Consider the following 21406-nt stretch of genomic DNA (forward strand, 5'->3'; position numbering starts at 1 on the left):
TCACATTTGTTTACATATGATTTATGAAGCCCAATAAATAAATAACACCTGCTTACGAGTTTAATATCTGGAAAAATATGTTAAGCTACTCACGATACAAAACATCATAATCTCAAAAACATCAATGTATACAATTTATAAAATATAGTAAACATATTGTAGTGAATTGATTGAATGATTTCGGCTGTACATTTAAAAAGAAGTGCAGATGTCTGTCCAGTTAAATTAATCATATAAACACAGACCTCAGAAAGGATAGTATGTGTAAAGGAACACTACAAGGTATGCTCGATTTTTATAGTTGTAAACTGACTTTAGGGAAATTAAGCCATTTAAAGTCGTCGTTACATTTGATTTGATATGTTTGTTGAAGCTTACACAATGGAGTACTTCAATAACTAGATAATTACATTTGTTTAATAGTTGTTAGACTTTGCTTGATACTTAGATCTAGCAAATTGAATATTGATAAAACAGAGTAAATTTCATTTTAGTAACTTCCTCTTTCAAAATCACTCAGAGAGAACAATATCTAGATTGAAACATATTTAACTGATGCTCAAATTTCATTAATTCAATAAGAAGAGGGAAACCAAGCAAAAAAAAAAAACAAAACTCGGGGATTCGCATGATCTCTAACAGGAGCTAGTCGGCGTGCGTCAATGGGACAAATGATACCTGATATGCATGATCTCCAACAGGAGCTAGTCGGCGTGCGCCAATGGGACAAATGATACCTGATATGCATGATCTCCAACAGGAGCTAGTCGGCGTGCGTCAATGGGACAAATGATACCTGATATGCATGATCTCCAACAGGAGCTAGTCGGCGTGCGTCAATGGGACAAATGATACCTGATATGCATGCATCACTCACCAGTCCATACTTAGTCAAAACGTCACTATCGGGAATACGACACAATCGGTAAATTTATAGATCAGATGACTGTTCTTATATACAAAGCTCTAAGACAACCCAAATATGTCGTTAGTTAGTTGAGAACCACCGAACAGATCAACCAATCCGTGATTGTAACTGTGAACTTCTGTAATGTCGAATCAGTATGTTAGTGCTGAGAAATTGAAAGTTGAAATCGTTTGTCATAGATTCTAGATTGTGTCAATTTTGAAAAAAAATTAACAAGATATAAAGCAGATCTTCTACTTTCGGTATATGAGGTGTAAGCACTCGCGGAAATGTGGGTTATTGAATTACAAAACATTGTCGATATTTCCGATTGTGGAATCAAAGAACTTTGCAAGGTGTTTTTTATCATTTTCATTTAACGTATTTGGACTTCACTAGTGTAATTATTTCCCTGGATTGTTCCTATTTTGTAGAATTCAAATATTTATACTGGTTAAGAGGAAACATTTGATATATATGTATGTAGTATTGCAAATGTTAAGACGACACATGACAATTCTGAATATTGATAATGTTCCAAACAAGGCAACAATGCGTTTTGTTTAAAATTTCATATAAAGTATTTCTTAATGTATTGCAGACAGGTTGACGACATAATGAAAAACAACATCGGTCTGACAGTTAAATTGGAATACGTGTTACATGCGGTTCATATCGACTTATTCAGATGGGATCCAAATTTTCTTGTTCATTACCAGTATACTAGATGTCAATTCTTCATTGTTTTAAAATACATTTTAGACACGATACAAGGGGGCACTGGAAAATCCAACGAAAACAAACAACATCATGTCAACAAAATAAACGATAAAAGGACAAACAACAATAACAAAACTATACAAAGAAGACCTAGCATCCGTCGTGTTGGTCATGAAAATTTCCATTGTAAGTCTTTTGTGGTAAAATAGGAAAGATTGTTGTTATGACAAGCGAAACATATTCATAGTTATATGGAACACAAATATGTCAAATATGTCAACCAAACTATGATCGGGTCCGCAAAGCCATTTCAGGGATGCAAGTCTTTTGAGGTAAAATAGGAAAGATTGTTGTTATGACAAGCGAAGCATATTCATAGTTATATGAAATACAAATATTTCAAATATGTCAACCAAGCTATGATCGGGTCCACAAAGCGATTTCAGGGATGCCACTATGATCGCGTCCGAAAAGCCATTTAACATCTGTTAGGGATGCCACTAACATTAGTATTTGGATCAATGTCTTCTGTGTTATCAGTAACCCTCTATCATGAAAGTCATGATTTAGTTATTAAATGCCTGGTTGAAATAAGATAATGGAGGAAATGGAATCTAAAAAAATCTAGTCAAACACCTCAACATTGAATTGAATGACCGGAGCACATAAACAAATCTGAATCATGGTAATATATACCTTTATCATAAAGGTTTTGTATCAAAGATGTATGTATTTAATGGTCATTGTTAAATATTTAGCCTATAGTTACGGGTTGTCTATTATCCGAACGAGCCTAGTGTTTAGATATATTTCAAAATCATGTCTGTAGTAAATGACTGTTTTGACTATTTGTCACTTACAAAAAACGTAGATAATACTTACTAATCAGATCTCTCTTCCTTTCTGAAAGACGAAACAGATCAATGGTATCAGATTCCCAAACAAATATACTGATAGATGTGTTGTCGTTTACTCAGATAGCATTTCCAAAGCAAAACAAATGGGTTCAAATAAAATGTGGTTGATTTACGTCATTTTACCACCTATTGTTGAATTGTATTGTGAGTTAACCACTCCAAAATCGTTATGGACAAAGATAACATTAGTATGATAACATTAACGGCATTACATTTTCTGCATCAGACGTGTATTACGACAATGAATGTCTCTTAGTTGATGATTGACTCAGCAAATATGAGTATCTAAAATTTAATACAAACGTAAAATGTCTAAATTGATAAGTATACGCTGCATTGAGAGCTATGCATTATGCTTCTATTGAACATTTTGTTATCAATTATGAGGCGGTTTATTGTTTTAAATAATCTGAAACATAACCATCGAAAAAGGGCAAATGTCGTATCGTAGAACATACAGTTCACTGTTAAAATATGATTAATGTATGTACGATTTACCGTTCATTATTGAGGATTGTGGTTAAGTTGTTCAATGTTGTTCTGGAATTATCAACAAAACAAAACTGCAATGTTTTACCAATATATGAGTATATTATTTTTATAACCTTAGTTATTTTGGAAAGTTCGGTATCCAAGTAACTAATATACGTCCATTCATATCACTGATGGCACACGCGAATATTGGGATATATATATATATATATAAATTGATTAAAAATGTTCTTCTAAAAAGGTATAAACTATAAAGTAATACCTCTTGCTTGGGGCACGCTCATTAAAAAGATCACACGTTGTGAGAGAGGAATACATTTTAAATAACATCCATTGAAAATTAAACAACATCCTGTAAAACTTAAATCACAAGGGCTTTTGAATTCACTGGATAATTCACAAGAGTTTAAGAAAATAGGGTTTTCTTTTTACCTGTAAAATACACATGTACTGAGTTAATTTAACCTTATTAAAGATCTTCTTTTATGCCATGTCTTTAATTTTGACAAAACTTAATTAATCAACCTAAATTGTTACTGCAATTTTGGAACACAATTCATTTTTTAAAAGGCTATCAGGGATTGCTTTGGAACTTCTATAATATTAAATTCTTCATTTTACAAAACATGGGTGTCATTTTTTTAATTTATTAAGTTACATTATATACAATAAAAAAAAAGTCCACTGCGTTATTAACTAAACTCGACTGACACCATAAATTTATACCAGGCTTAAGTTAGTGTTGAAAATTTTCTAGTAATCATAAAATATATCTGAAACATTCAAATAATTTTGAATACAATTTAAGATATGTATTTGAATAATGGTTGAAAGTTCTAGTATTTTTGATGTGCATTGTGCAATGTGAACATGACATTATGTATATACAAATTTATTTAACCGAAAACTTAATTTATGTTATAGATCATGCATATTTTAAGGTTTTTCTTGAAGTATAACACACCGAGGGGTGTCAGGATTAGTCAAATGAAAGACCGACCGTAGGTCTTTCTTTGGGCAATCTTGACACCCCGAGGTGTGTTATACGACAAGAAAAACCTTATAATATGCATTATCTGACTTATATACCGTCTATAAATATTATTTTCTGCAAAGTTTTGCATTATTTACATCCTATTTTACCGACAACACAAAAGTGGGATATTCTTTTCTGATGTGGTCAAGTTTTAATATACCCTACGGCTCATTTATAATGTGTAATGAAACTCACTAATTAAACTAGATATATAAACGTTAGAAATCATTGTCCAGTTTGAATAGAAATATAACTGTAACGGCATGAAGCAAGACACAACTGAATTGTTACGGTGTATGAAAAATACAAAGGTCACTTCGTAAGTAAATTATTGTATCAACTTTATTTATAAAAGAAAGATGCTTTTCTTTGTCTATTTTCATGACATTTTTATCGCGGAAAAGCAGATTTTTTCAACAATTTTGTAAACGAACAATTCAGAGTAATTGTTTTCTCTCTTTTGTTTGGCAATACAACTTGTTTTTATATAAAACTAGGAATACATATTATATCCCCTCCCCATTTTAAAGTACATGGCTGTTATTCTACAGAAAATACGAATGTTGGATCATTTGATTAGATGGAGTAAAAGGCATATACAAATGTAGAAAACAACTGGCATGAAGAGAGCACGAAATCGTGATACATGTACATGTAACACGAAAAACGTATATCCATAGGTCAAAGTATGATTTCCAATACAATGTGAAAATATAAGATTTTTAAAATCCTACACATAATGTGTTAAATATGGCTTGATTTAAAGTGTTATGGAAATGTTTGCAATATTAAATTCATCTCACATAATGCCCCTTTATTGTATAGATAAATAAACAAAACTTCACATTATTTGTTTTGGAAGTTAAAATGTGCGTCAACGACGATTTTAGGTATGTCAGTCTAATAAACGGAATAAAGGATTGTTTCTGCCTTAAACCTACGAAATATGGTATTAAAAAGTAAACCCTCAATTGGCAACACCACACGATAGCTATCAAACGATTTTAATGTTCAAGTAAATTAAAGTTTGCTTTTTAACCAGAAAAAAATAATGACCTTATATATGTTATGCCTTGAAGCAAATTTCATTGAAACTTGGTATCGTCCAGGTTGATTCTTCAAAAGAATGACCTATAGTTCTGAAGAAAATAACTCTTTATATAGATATAAGAAGATGTGGTATGAGTGCCAATGAGACAACTCTCCATCCAAGTCAAAATTTATAAAAGTAAACCATTATAGGTCACAGTACGGTCTTCAACAAAAAGTATACCTTTGTAGGTATATAAAACATGATATTTTTTTAATCCTACCAGAAATAACTTTCTTTGGTCATCTTGTTTTATTTTTATTTCAAAGGTTATATTCATTGTATATATATATATATATATATATATACATATTTACTCTAAATACCAGCACAATAATGTTAAATCTGCAAATTTCCGGAAGCAATTTTTTGTTCTTCCCTCGCCGGGATTCGAACTCATGTTATTGGGATATCGTGACAACACCACCTGCACTGTGTCCAGCGCTGTAGACCACCTAGACTGAACTAAACATTCAGCGTTCGGTGGCCTAGTGTAACCTTTCCTCGTCAGTAGAAGCTAGAGTTGTAACACAGTACATGATATATTAGGCGTGCAGATGGAATTGATTGCAGATTAGCTAAATTATCTGTCGTAAAGGATCGTAAGATGTAGTCACAGAAATAATTATTTGATAAGTACAGCTAAACAAGTGACAACTCTACGACAGATCCATCTACAGGATCACCAGTGAAGGTGATGCACGGCTGTAAACACATATTATATTCATAATTGCTCTAAATATCAGCACAACAATGTTAAATCTGCAAATTTCCGGAAGCAAATTTTTGTTCTTCCCTCGCCGGGATTCAAAATCATGCAATTGGGATATCGTGACAACACCGCCTGCGCTGTGTCCAGCGCTCTAGACCACAAATATATATATATGTATAAGTGTTGATGAATATGGTGTTGATGATTATATTATGTTTATTGTGAAATTTTAGTTTCAATGCTAAATTAAATACATTGTGGATTTCAAATTGTTGTTTAAATTTCTAACCAAGGGGAATAGCTGTTGTTAAAAAAGTTCCTAAATTGATGAAATACAATAGATAGACACAGAAATAGGTTGGTTAAGACTTGGTCGAGTAGGGTTCAGACTAGGTCGAGTATGGTTCAGACCAGGTCGAGCCTGGTTCAGACTTGATCGAGAATAGTTCAGACACATATAAAATGGTTCAGTACTGGTAGAGTATAAGTTCAGACTGTTAAGTATGGTTCAGATTTCGCTCGAGTAATATCAAGTAAGTTTCACACCAAGTCAGACTGGTCGAGTAAAAATCAGTACAGTCGAGTAAAGATATAGGCAATTTCAGATTTTTTCTGGTTTGTAGAGTATGTTCCTAATATAATATAAATATACATATTACGTCATGTCCATAAAAACAATATTAAGGAACTTACCCACACCCGATACATCTGTACAGGTATTTTCCTTCCTCTTTTCGTTTCGTATCCTTTTCGTAATCACTGTAATAAACAACACAATTAATTAAAATAAAATTAAACTCTTTTTAATGTGACGATATAAACACAAGGTAGCAATGAATTAATGACATTCTTATCTATATCGTAAAATCCTTATAGAACTATTTCTGCTTTGCATATACTTTTCCCTCCTTTCCCCCGTCTTTCTTACAGCAAAAAACCGCATGAACTGATGAGGTCTTTAGATTTAACAATTTGCAGTACAGTTTAATTGAAGAAGCTATATATAAAGGCAATAGTAGTATATCGCTGTTCAATAGTCATAAATCAATTTAACTGAAACAAATCCGGGTCACAAACCAAAACTGAGGAAAACACATCAACCATAAGAGGAAACAAAACGGAACAACAGAAACACTGAACTGTTACAAAAACAAACGCCAGCATACATAACAACGGACCATGTGATAACAATTGCCATATTCCTGAAATGGTACAAGCCATTTTAAGAAAAAATGGTGGGTTGAACCTGGTTTTATGGCTAGCCAAACCTCCCGCTTATATAGCAATGTTAAAAATACCGCTAAAATGACAAAATTACGTGACAGGAATAAAGTATCAATAAATGCAAGAAATTCAGGACAGAGAAATACATAAACAAACTATACCATAGCCCATCCCAACATGTAAACCACAGAATAACAACGAACACCTAAAATTAATTTACGACAGATCACAAATACAGCACAATAGAATAATGAACTCTGAATCACACGAATGTATCAACGCCACAAAAAGCGACGTCACAGGTAAATTTCTAAAAATACAATATGAAATTGGGATTACGTTAGTGATGGTGCTATTTGATGTATTTTCTAACCATTACAAGAATATTATTATAGAATTGTGTTATATACGATTATTCCAAACATTATAAAAATAACTGGCAGTGTTCTGTTAAGTTCATTCAATGATAATATACAAACGAAACAATTTTACTAACTTCCTTCGATATTCGTGAATGTTACTGCTAAAGTCGTTGAACCCATTATTAACAGTCGATTGTGAATGTGACTGCTAAAGTCGTTGAACCCTTTATCAACAGTCGATTGTGAATGTGACTGCTAAAGTCGTTGACCCCTTCATCAACAGTCGATTGTGAATGTGACTTCTGAATTCGTTGACCCCTTTATGAACAGTCGATTGTGAATGTGACTGCTAAAGTCGTTGAACCCTTTATCAACAGTCGATTGTGAATGTGACTGCTGAAGTCGTTGACCCCTTCATCAACAGTCGATTGTGAATGTGACTTCTGAATTCGTTGACCCCTTTATGAACAGTCGATTGTGAATGTGACTGCTAAAGTCGTTGAACCCTTTATCAACAGTCGATTGTGAATGTGACTGCTGAAGTCGTTGACCCCTTTATCAACAGTCGATTGTGAATGTGACTACTGAAGTCGTTGACCACTTTATCAACAGTCGATTGTGAATATGAATGCTAAAGTCGTTGAACCCTTTCTAACAGTCGATGGTGAATGTGACTGCTAAAGTCATTCACCCCTTCATCAACAGTCGATTTTGAATGCGGCTGCTGAAGTCGTTGACCGCTTTATCAACAGTCGATTGTGAATGTTACTGCTGAAGTCGTTGTACCCTTAAGCAAACAGTCGATCTTAAATATTCTTGTGAATCGAGAATATTTTAAAAAGAGGTGGAAAATATCAAAGAGGACATTCAAACTCATACGTCGAAGACATATGGGAAACACTATGGCAAATACTGAAAATTGACGAAAGGACAAACACAAGTTAACATAAAACTACATATACACAATTAAAAGAAGACTTGATAATGTCGTTTGAAAACAGTATGGTGTCCTTAGCTTATACTATGCATATTTTGCCTTACTAGTGCGGATAACTATGATGAATGCCTTTTACATTCAATATCATGGTTATATCGTAAATTTAAAGTATCAATAGGTTCTAAATCTTTAACTAGACAAGCAGAAACATTTTAACGAGCAGTATATTTACGAAAATAAATTACGCTGTACGTTTGCACATCATTATCAGTATTAATTACTTAAACGCAATCCTACTCGAGTTAGTGCTTGCTAACGTATGCAACGCATTACAAATGACTTTGTAGAAGATGTAAATCGAAGCAAAACAAAATATTAAAAAAAAAAATGTGAGTTGGTGAAATATATATCAAGAAAATTAAGCAAATACGGCTTTAAAAAAACTGCTACTTAGGAACAATGTAATGAAGATAAGTGCATACATGTAACTAGTAAATGTGTCAACAGTAAAACGGTGCACTGGTTTACACAATATAGGAAACAAATTTATCCAGAACCATGGAAAGAGGGCTTCATTTCCTTAAAAGACATTCAGGTATACACGAAGATAATGTGTGATTCACTTAAAGATTTGACGAAAAGTTTACATTGTTTTAAGCGTAAAATTAACACTGTAAAATATACAAACATATTGCCCTACCTTTTTGGTTTAGGTAATTCTTTCTCTCTGTTTCCGATATGTTGTGTACGTACTCCTCTGTCAAAATAAAAATGAAGTATTTACATATGACTCCTTAAATGCATAATATCAAAACAAAACATTTTAAAAATGAGGGAAACAGATATTCTGTGCCAGTTTGAAAACAAGTATTCCTGAATAACTTCATAAGTTTACGTAGAGCCGAGTGCATTGTGAATACAATTAAAAATGTGCATTGTCATAGACCACATGTCTATTTACTAGAGTCCATTGTTATTCCATTATAAACAATACATTATTAATGACCACCTCGTTTTATTGAATGCATTGTCTCCCCTGCGTCTTTCATGGGATTCAATTCAGAAATACATTGATATTCAAAAACAGAATTTTGATTATGCAAAAATACATGTCACTTTCAAATAATATAGATATATTAAAGTATGTATTACGACTACAGAATGTAGTCTACAAAACAATACTCTTCTCAGGTATTTCAGTGGATTTACCTTATTTTGAAGATGCCAAACAGTTGTTTGATGTCGTTATCTGTTACAGGCTTAGCAGTATACTGTATGTTCGGAAATTCGGGTATAGGCTCTATCGTCAGCTTTGTAATGTCATCTGTAAGCTTCTGTAACGACTGTAACAATTTGCCATCGTTTCGTGTCTTGTCGAGTTCACATTTCTTCTTTTCTAAGTCGCCTCCCGCCTTCAAATCTATTTTAGTATCTGCTATGATTTTTGTCAATTTGTCCTTTTCCTTCCTGGATTGATCCTTGACCGATGCAATCATCTGTGCGACACATGTATCAACCATAGCCTTTATCTTTGTACCTTCTTCTGTAATAGCTTTGACTACTCCTTCAACCTTCACATCAAATGCCTTTAAACCTTCCTCTATCGTTTTAATGTTTTGAGTTGCCTCATGTACCTTACTACGCAGGTCTTTTGTATTCTTCTCCTTCATCTGTGTTATGTTGTCCATAAGCTTTGAAAAGGCATGCCCTGTGTGACTGCCAGTCACACAACTACTGCACACTACTAAATTACATGTTTTGCATACAAAACTGATGTCTTCGTTGTGTTCCTTACATTTCGATTTACCTTCCGGTATAACGTCCGAGGAAGACTGAAACTGGTGATTCTTTGTTACTTTCTGTCTTTTATGAAAGGTTTTACAATTTTCACAGAAGTATTGTTCACACTCTAAGCAGTATTGGGATCCATAGGCACTGACACAAATTTCACATGTTTTAGAGGCTGCCTGTGCCATTTTGTCGCGTATCGTCCTCAATGAATAATACACAGGTAAGGTAAAAAATCAATGACAACAACGTTCTACATTTAAATCAAATAATGGTTATATACGTATGTCGTGTATTTAAAGGTAGAACTGTGAAACATAAAACTTAAATTCTAATTTGAATATATTATGAATATTTTACATATAAGACTTCATTTTATTGACTGCTGTATTATTGGCTAGTGTACGGTTTTACTGATGATATTGGTTATTGACCTGGATTATTGACTTGGTATTTATAATTTAGATAAACAAAAAGAAGTATAACATTATCATAATAATAAAAGGAGTATGTTTAAATATCACACTATGGGAAATAGTATATTGTAAGTAAAATGTGTACGAGATTCTAAAAAGATTTAAGTCCAACACCATACTTTACACAAGTTTTTTTTTATTCCCCAGTCCAGGTGTTTTTCATTTTTATTTGTTTATATCTGTAATAAACTCTAGTCTAATTAAATCATATCTGCTCAAAAAATTGTTTTAATGGAAATGGATTTACGGTTGATATTATTGTTATATTAGCCGTTGCCAAATATAAAAGTGAGAGAAAAACACGATACATATGAGGGTCACAAACATTTCTTACAAATAACAAAGAGCATAGTCTGAAGTTATTTTAACGGATTCGAAATATCCAAATAACTATTTTGAAGTTGCCACCATAAATTGTCATCAAACTTTGAAACGTACCTATACACATGATATGAAATACACGTTTATGAGTAAATGTATACCATAATTCTCATTTATGAATGAGTTAATATATGAAACGAATTAATTGGCTAGCTTGTTTATAACTTGTCGAGAGTGACACTTTAGATGTTTCAGGAGGGTAAGCAGTTCTGGCTACACGGTAAGCACCTTTGAATCCAAGCTACATGTAAGATCAATGCTTTAAAAATAAGGAAACGTTACCAAGTATAATCATTTAACAGTAGTTCAATAAACAATGACAACACTGCATGGTAAACAATGAAAACGAACAAATAAACAAACATCACTAACATCATATTATATAGAACAATAAAGATTTAGCAAAACGAACCATACGAGAAACCCGAGGTGAAATACTACTATAATTGCAATCTCAGTTTGAAGTTATTTACTTCCGGTGGAAGTTGTAAAGAAGGCATTATTATAATATTAAATGTAGACTCATAACATTGATGTTTTGTTTATAGACTAAAAGAAACAAATTATTATTCTAATGATTGCTTTAAAGGTCAACAGTTGGAAGGCTAATTGAGATAGTTCATCTACAGTTATCACTAGCCTATCAACATTGTTGATGTAAGCTCAAAACCAGCTTCGGTAAGACGAGTCTGACGCCTGTCTTAATTGACTGGGTTCTGAATGCTGCGGTTTTCCCCATCATCAAAACCCGACAGCCGTGGTTAAGCCAGAAGTGATATGTTGGCGTTAAGAACAAACAGTATCTCAAACAATAGTCAGTTGGACCAGCAATACTGTAATACATTATGTTCTGATTTCTTAAGTCAACATTTAACTGACTGTCCCTCTGGTATCTTTCGTCCCTCTTTTAGAGAAATATGGTTTATCTTAATTGTTTGAACCTGGTCACCTCCTTTCAATTCTATAATTGTATATTTCAACAGAACAAATAAAAGTCTTTAAGGCTGTATATCTACTTCCAGGTCTATAATTATATTTCTCTAATTCTTCGTCAATTTATCACTTTCTGCATTCATTGAATAAAAAAATTTAATCAACGTGTGGTTCGTTTGATCTCAGTTCTTCATTGGTTAAAATCCGATTATGACGTTGAATTCTATTGCTTTCCTCTGAATTTCCTATTGTGATGGCATGAAAAAAGGCGACCATGCCTGATGACGTCACATAGAAAGAACACATCTTTTTGCAGAATAAGTTTGCCTGCATATTGTTTGAAAATCATTAGAGAAACAGATTCCACCACCAAATCTCGTGTAATACGATATTTATCCACTCTCGACAGTTAAATTTTAACGGCGAGCCTTGCGTTTTAAATTTGAACATTTAATTGTCTCGAGTGGATAAATATCGTATCACACTCGATGCAGTGGTAGAATCTATATATATATATATATTCGTCTAAATAACAGCCAAACAATGTTAAATCTGTAAATATGTGGAAGCAAATTTTTTGTTCTTCACTGGCTGGGATTCGAATTCATGCTGCTGAGATATCGTGGCACCAAATCGCCTTGCACTGGCCGGCGCACTAGGCCACTCGACCACTTAGGCTCGATATAAAGTTAAGCTTTCGGTGGCCGGGAGTTACCTTTCCTCGTCAGATTTTATCTAGCGTCGTAACACAGTACATGATAGATAAGGCATGAAGATGGAATATTACAGATCAGCTGAATTATCTATCGTAAAGGATCGTACACATTTATGTAGGATACAGTCACAGAAATAATTATATTATAAGTACGTCTGAACCAGTGACAACTCTACGACAGATTTTATCCATCGGATTACCAGTGATGGTGATACAAGGCTGAAAACACATTCTGCATATATAATTCGTCTAAATAACAGCCCAACAATGTTAGATCTGTTAATTTGCGGAAGCAAATTTTTTGTTCTTCCCTCGCCGGGATTCATATTTATATACATATTAACATATCAGATACAAATTCATTTAAGTCCTATTCATGTAAATGAAATCATGATATATCTTAAGATTTAAAATCTATTCAAGTGTGCTTTGTTTTACAAACACAAATTGCAGGTTAAAATAGATGAAACGTTGTGCATTTGATTTGTGACCTTTTATGTATTTCATTGCAATAGTGTAAGTTATCATACTGGAGGAATACCGAATGTAGAAATTATAGTAAATAAAACTATTTAGAAATTAAAAAAAATACTTAACTGCTATTTAATAGCCAAGGTTTTCAAAAGTTGCATATCCTATTATGCAGTGGTAAAAACTATATAACATGTAACGATGGATACGTTTAAAATGCAAACAAAATAGTCTATAGATATAATGTTCGGTTCAGATTGTAGTCGTCGACAGAACCAATTCTAAAAAACTATATAACATGTAACGATGGATACATTTAAAATGCAAACAAAATAGTCCATAGATATAATGTTCGGTTCGGACTGAATCAATTCACTTTTCCAAGTGTAGACAATGTTTCATAGAGTGAAATTAAATGTAACCGAATCGATGGACTCTTTTAAAATACGTAATAATATCATTTACGACTGACATTTCAGTGAATGGACTCAAGTTAACGCAAATGAAATGATCAGATTCGTGTCTTGATGTTTAACTCGATATTGACACAAATCAATACTTTATGACAAACGTGATGATTTCAACTTTCCAATGTTAGATCTGTTAATTTGCAGAAGCAAATTTTTGTTCTTCTCTCGCCGGGATTCGAACTCATATATAAATATAAACAAATCAGATACACATTCATTAAAGTCCTATTCATGTAAATGAAATCATAATATATCTTAAGATTTAAAATCTTTCAAGTATGTTATTACAAACACAAATTGCAGGGTAAAATATATGAAACGTTGTGCATTTTTTATGTATTTCATTGCAATAGTGTATGTTATCATACTCGAGGAATACAATCTGGAGGATTTAAATAGGCTTAATGTGTTTATCAGCAGAATCAGCAGAAACAGTATAATGTTTTTAAACATAGAATAATTCATGTGCTAAATTATACATCAACGTTATCAAGTACGCCATTAAAATTTATTATTATACACACATTATCAGGTAAAATTTACAACAACCTGTAGTTAAACCCTGCGTTTTTAAATGGCAAATCTAATTAAAAAACTGCTAATTGATTTAGTTCAAAATAATTTACAAAATACACAGTTCGACGTTTACCAGATATAATCAGGAATAACTTGTAGCCTGCATTCCTTTTATGTTCAAAATTATAGTTATTGATTCATTTCATTATTTCACAAGGTGTTTCTTTTGGGTGAATAAAACTATTCATAAACAAAATATTTTGACTGAAGATATGAATTAAGAAAAAGTCAACTAGTCATTTATGATATAACAAAGACAGCCATGATACGCACTATATTAATGTCAATGGTAACGAAAGAAGGTACCGAGACTGGAGGAATCAAATGTAGAAATTATAGTAAATAAAATTATTTGAAAATTAAAAAAAGATACTTAACTGCTATTTAATAGCCAAGGTCTTCAAAAGTTGCATATCCTATTATGCAGTGGTAAAAACTATATAACATGTAACGATGGATACGTTTAAAATGCAAACAAAATAGTCTATAGATATAATGTTCGGTTCAGATTGTAGTCGTCGACTGAATCAATTCACTTTTTCGAGTGTAGACCAGTCTTCATAGAGTTAAATTACATGCAACCGAATCGATTTACTCTTTTAAAATACGTAATAATATCATTTGTGACTGACATTTCAATGAATTAACGCAAATGAAAGGATCTGATTTGTGTCTTGATGTTTAACTCGATATTGACACAAATTGATACTTTATGACAAACGTGATGATTTCAACTTTCCGATTACGAACTTCCTATTTCTCAGCAGTACAAATTTCTATTGATACTTTACAACGTGATCGTTCTTACTCGCATTATACAGACTTCATTGGCCAATATGTACTCCTTCCACATATAAATGAGACGAACGACTGAAATAAACACAGAATAACATTCACGGTCCCCACAAAAAACAAAATTGATATCGTCCATGTTTTTTTTCCAAACTAGTCAAGGTATTTCAAAGAATATTGAGCAAAGGAGAAGGCATTTAAATCCTTTAAAAATAACTGCAGTTTATGGCAGGACAAAAAAAAAACCCGAGATAAAACCTATATAAATGATTTGTTCAACTTTAATTCAAATTTAATATTCTCTAACTATTCAGTAATGTATTGTACAATTACGGTCATTAGTAATACAAACAATATAAAAGAAATCCCGTGAAGAAGAAACTTGATCCTTCACTACACGGGTGGTCGGTATGCTGGAGTTTCTTATCGACACCATATTTGTTGAATTTGGAGGTAGACTTTTTCAACAAATTGTCGGCATTCCTATGGGAACGAACTGTGCGCCTCTCCTTGCCGACCTCTTCTTATTTGCATATGAGTCGGAGTTCCTTCAGACACTTGTCAAAAACAAGAAGATCAAATAAGCCAGATTATTTAATTTCTCTTTTAGATATATTGATGATGTTCTTTCCATTAACAATCCGAACTTTTCTGATTGGGTTCCATTAATATATCCCCCAGAACTAGAAATTAAAGAAACAACAGACACGGCTTCCTTCGCCTCATTTTTAGACTTATATCTCGAATTTGACATACACAGTCATCTCAGTACCAGAATCTATGACAAACGAGACGATTTTAGTTTTAAAATTATAAATTTCCCCCACCTTAGTAGCAATATACCAACTTCACCTGCATATGGGATATACATTTCCCAACTTTTTCGATATTCAAGAGCTTGCAGCTCCTACTCAGACTTTGTAAAACGTCACCAGTGTCTGAGCAGAAAGTTGATGAACCAGGGGTATGTCAAAGAACGTCTCGTCCTTTTTCAAAAAAAGTTCATCGGAAGGTACCAAGACCTTGTTGATAAATATTCCGTATCAACTTCACAAGTAATACATGATGGTCTTGAAGTATAGATTCTGCATACTGACGTTGTTTATCATCTTAACAACGTGTAATATTGTTTTTTCATTTGTCTTTGTTCTATTATTAATATTACTTTTACTGTTTGGTTTGTTTTCTGTGATATCCATTTGACACGGCTAGGTACTTATACATCCCGTCAATGTGTTTGTATTATCTTTCATTTTTGCTGGTGTGTTTTGTATATGCGACTTTTTGTGTTTACGTGGTTCTTATAACGTGACTCTGTACTTTAAAAGATCCCGTCATTATGTTATTGTTCTATTATATGTCATTATGTTATTGTTCTATTATATGTCATTATGTTATTGTTCTATTATAAATTTGAAAATACTTTGAACGACAAACGACAAATTTATTTTACTCGCGTAGTGGTATTTACCATATGTGGATTCTTTAAAATTCTAAAGAACTTCTGGACAATTTTAAATCTCGGTCTATTTCTGAAATTAATTCTAACATAACTTTTGACTTTTTAACCCTGTATACCAATATTCCCCATGTGAAATATAAAATTGTTTTGAATAAACATTGAATGACAAACTTTTTTCTTATGTGACGTTTACATTTTCTGACGTCAGACACGCGAAGCAATGAATGTGGTTTTTAATTTGATAGATGCTTTTGTGCTTTTTTTGTAAATAATTGTTTGTTTTGATATTGTAACACAGTGATGACTGCTGTACCCATATTTTGACTATTTTATTTATAATGTCTGTTTTGTTCACGCATCGTTGTAAATATAACGGAATTTGATAAGACTGTCGTAAAAGTGAGAGGTTTAGCGCTATAAAACCAGGTTCAATCCACCATTTTCTACATTTGAAAATACCTGTACCAAGTCAGGAATATGACAGTTGTTGTCCATTTGTTTGATGTGTTTTGTCATTTGATTTTGCCATGTGATTAGGGACTTTCCGATTGAATTTTCCTCGGAGTTCAGTATTTTTGTGATTTTACTTTTCACTATTTCACACAACACATTACTTTAACATCAAAAAACGACTTACTAATTTTTAATAATAAAGGACTTTGGTAATACGCCAATATGTTGTTATGAGTTGTTACGATACCTGCAATCTGAATACAAACATATGTTGAGGCATACTCAACTAGAAACCAACCAATAACTAATCAAAATGTCAAAATGTCAATACAAATAGAAACAATGAAACAGAATGAAAGACTACTAGCAGACCAAAACCAAAAGGCACCAAATACAATACTGACGAATATAAAAAAGCATACAAAATTCAGTAAACAAATCTAGATGTGAACGTATGTACTTCGAATAAATAGGTACGTTCTGCTCGTATTTGTGTCATCAGTTGTTCTTGAGTGGAAAATAGTAGTTAAACATTTTTTTCGACCCAGTTCTGTGTGTTTTATATTAATAATTCCAAGTAATTCATAATGATACAGATTAAAAAGGAGAAAAGGGTAATATCACACTCATCTATCAGTAGTGTTAAAACCTGTCATATATGCTAAGCATGATCATAAAATAAGGAATATATCAACACAGTTGGCATATCCTGCTAAGCATGCATCAGCTGCCATGCAAATACACAGTAAGTCAAAATGTCACATTTGGGAATAGGACATCATTGGCTTATTTACAGATCAGACCACTCTTCTGTGTTTAAAGATTAAAGAACGTGAAAATATGATGAAGGTAAATCCAGAAAAGCGCTTCGGACGCATGAAATTATTAAACGTGTTGTTTTCAATTTTTACTAATGAATTGAGACAAATACAAAACGTATCGGTCAAGCAAATTGTCATTGTGGCCGTAAATCTTATATTGATTCGGTTTCAGTCGTTCATCCTCATAACTTTGTCTAAGTAATTTGTGTGCAATGATCACATCATTATAAATGAGTCTATCAGTGTTAACATACAAGCGTGTAACATATTCATTGTGACATCTAAGCAATAACCGATGGAAAAGAATTGATGTCGCTGCTGACAAATGTTAAGTTGGTATTTTGAAAGAAATATATAAGGTGTTGTTTACATGTTTTCTACATGCCTATCTTAAACAAAGAATAAAAAGTAAGTTGATTATTAGTTGACTAGGGCTGCTTGTTTTCCTTGTTCTCTTTGGGTAATGCAGTTTCACCGTTGTATAGTCAAGAGAGATCATATGGCGTTAAACAGAAGCCGTATTTAAACAATCAGAAGTTGTACTAGCAATACTTAAATGCATTATGCACTGAGTTCTTTATCAACATTTTTAAAAAATTGGCTTAACTTACATTATATCAAGCATGTTAACATACAGTCAATTCTATTAGTGTATATATAAGGATAAATACAAATTCTTTTACCATATATACTTCCTTTCAGTCAAGATATAATTGTAGCTAAAACAAAAAAACACAATTTTCAACTTGTATATTTCCTTTCAGTTTTATAACTGGATATGCATCAGAACTAATACATTTTGTAAGTCCATTTAACTCCTTTTCGTTCTTTAATATATTTTATGCTATCTTCCTACAACCGTAACAAACCATTTGATATGATGTAAGTGTCAGAATTCGACGAAAAGTTCTTTTTGATATCGTATGGGCAATGTATAAATGAATGGAGAAACTAGAAAGTAAATTGCAAAATTTTTACTTATTCGTAAAAAAATCTTTCATATCAAAATACACAATATATATACATCTGTACAACACGATAATAATGAATGAAAATACATAAAAACACTAATTCTAAGTTAAGAAAAGGAGTTTAAAAAGGGGATGGAGGGAGGGAAAATTGATAAAATCCCAAATAAAATCTTGTTTACATAAATATCGATCGTGTTGATTATCAAGAATGTGTAAAACTGTGACGTGTAGTGTAAATACTGCAACACAAGATCTAGTGCAGGGGCTCCCCAAAGGGACAGGCAAAAATTAAATTAGAATAAAACTAAAGATTTCCGTCATCTGCATAAAATAAGTTATTAAAATAACTTGCCTTTATGCTATCTTCCTACAACCGTAACAAACCATCTGATATGATGTAAGTGTCAGAATTCGACGAAAAGTTCTTTTTGATATCGTATGGGCAATGTATAAATGAATGGAGAAACTAGAAAGTAAATTGCAAAATTTTTACTTATTCGTAAAAAATTCTTTCATATCAAAATACACAATATATATACATCTGTACAACACGATAATAATGAATGAAAATACATAAAAACACTAATAACATATAACATAACATATTACATAATACAATAGCTTGGCCTATAAAAGGGGTCAACTAAGCCACCAGGAAAGATGCAATAAAATAAATCTTTCCTACCCCACAAAGGCCAAGCACTTGGCAGAAAATAAAGCTTTGAGCTTAATGCCTGATCATAATTAGTTCCAATTGAACCATACAGGTATAAATACAATACCGGCCCAAGCAAGTACTGTTATGTTAACAGACAAAGTCCTTGTAAGCAAATAATGACAATACAAACTTCCACAACAATCTATCGTGCATAACTAAATAGATACTAGAGCCACAAACAAACATCTATGTATTAATGTTAATGTATGCATTATAGTTAAGTATGCATAAATATAGCATGCAATTGGCATTAAAAACTTAACGACCCAAGCAGTTAAGTATTGTTAAAATAACATAGCTTCATGCGTTGAAACCTTTTATCTTTTATAATTGCTATTGCATAAAGTGATATGTTTATTATATGATGACACACTAACTGGAGATTTACCAAAAATAAAATTCGTATTGATTGCCAATTACCGGCCCAAGCAAGTAACGCAGAGATGCTTAAAAATTTGTATATATTCCTATAAAAATAATTGTACCGGCCCAAGCAGGTACCAAAAAATGCCTATCAATTTAAATGGGATCTTATGTATTTTTGAAATGCGTTATACTTCCAACGTCCCATAGAGCGTATTTGTGAATCGGATAAGCCTCTCTCGGCAGCATCAGTTGCTGCTCCTATGCGGAAACTGTGTCCTTTGTATCTCGAACTATCCAGACTACAAGATGCTAGGCATTTATGTAAAATTCTGTCAAAGTTTGGACGATGTAATGGAGTGGCATCAACAGAACAAAACAATGGTTCTGTGGGTACGGAATAGGGTCTCACTTTAAGGTACTCAACCATAGCTACGACTGCTGATTCCATAGCGGTACCATGTGAAAACGAAAAAGTCTTTGGCATTCCTCTAACGTTATGCTTAAATTTTCGGAAGCAAACCTGAACTTCTGCAGCTTTGCCCTGTACATAAGGCAATGAAACATCGTGCAATAGCAGAACATTATCATTTGGGGCATTGTTTGTTGTCACCAACTCTCCAACTCTAGAGAAAGTTGAAAAGCAAATAAGAAAATTGCCTTGAACAAAACTTGAGCATATGTACACTTGATAACTAATGTTATACTGTGTAACAACTTGTTTAAAATAGGAATTGTAATTGGGAGACGGCTATCAAATGTTTTTGATAATCTATATGTGCCTGCAACTAATTTTTCAACTAAAAACGACCGAGTGTTGTCAGGCATTGACATCATTTTGTGCACATAGGCTATGGCGGATAGATATGTTGAAATTGTACTAGGAGCATATGATTTTTTAAACATGTAGGCAATGAATAATGAAATTGTAGCCACAGATATTGGTGGCTGCAGATTTTGGTTCATTATTTCTGTACAGAAAGAGTCAAAAGTTTTCCATGCGCGGCTGTAAGTAGCTTGAGTTGATGGAGCTAGAGCTGCATTTGCTAAGAATGTAACGTACTCCAAAAGTTCTGTGGCTGGAATTGATGTGGAACTAAGCACGGTTTGGGTTGAGCAGCTGGGGCTATTTTCAAAAACTGTTCTACCTGTAAACGAGAAAGGCAATCTGCAAAAATATTCTTCTTTCCAGGTATATGCTTTGCTCTAAATAATATGTTAAATTGCAAACATCTTAAAACCATGTATCTAACCATTTTCATTGCTTGACCATCAGATGTTGACTGTTTATTAATCACAGAAACCAGTGCTTCATTGTCAGTGAATAATAGTATAGAGTGATTTCTCCACAATGGCCCCCATAACTCAATTGCTAAGATGATAGGGTAAAACTCCAAGGTCATTATATTGATGTTTTTCCAGTTTTCTGGGAATGGACCATAAAACCATTTTGACCTGTATATGCCTGCATAGCCTTTAGATTGTGCAGCGTCAGTGTGAAGTTCCAATGTATAACTTGACATGAAACTTTTATTTAAAAACAATGATTTCCCATTAAAAGAATATAAAAACTGAAGCCATATTCTCATGTCATCTTTTGTCTCCAGATTTAGATAAAC

At 32.7% G+C, this 21406-nt stretch overlaps 1 protein-coding gene across 7 annotated transcripts in view; it reads right to left on the minus strand.

The window, feature by feature from the left end:
• Positions 1-21406, minus strand: part of LOC127731602 (E3 ubiquitin-protein ligase TRIM71-like) — a 402197-nt gene that overhangs the window by 152292 nt on the left and 228499 nt on the right. For 2 of the 7 annotated variants that reach the window (XM_052240373.1, XM_052240378.1), the window contains exons 3-4: positions 6568-6633; positions 2510-2530 (exon numbers count right to left, since the gene is read on the minus strand). The exons of 1 other annotated variant lie outside the window; for it this stretch is intronic. In XM_052240373.1, coding sequence (XP_052096333.1) covers positions 2510-2530; positions 6568-6633 — 87 coding nt within the window. Of the gene's footprint in view, positions 1-2509; positions 2531-6567; positions 6634-9097; positions 9155-9606; positions 10444-21406 lie in introns of those variants that run through there. 4 more of the 7 variants (XM_052240376.1, XM_052240380.1, XM_052240384.1 and 1 more) reach the window with 4 other exon arrangements.

This window comes from Mytilus californianus, unplaced genomic scaffold (assembly GCF_021869535.1).
Source record: "Mytilus californianus isolate M0D057914Y unplaced genomic scaffold, xbMytCali1.0.p SCAF_20, whole genome shotgun sequence".
Lineage (NCBI taxonomy): Eukaryota > Metazoa > Mollusca > Bivalvia > Mytilida > Mytilidae > Mytilus > Mytilus californianus.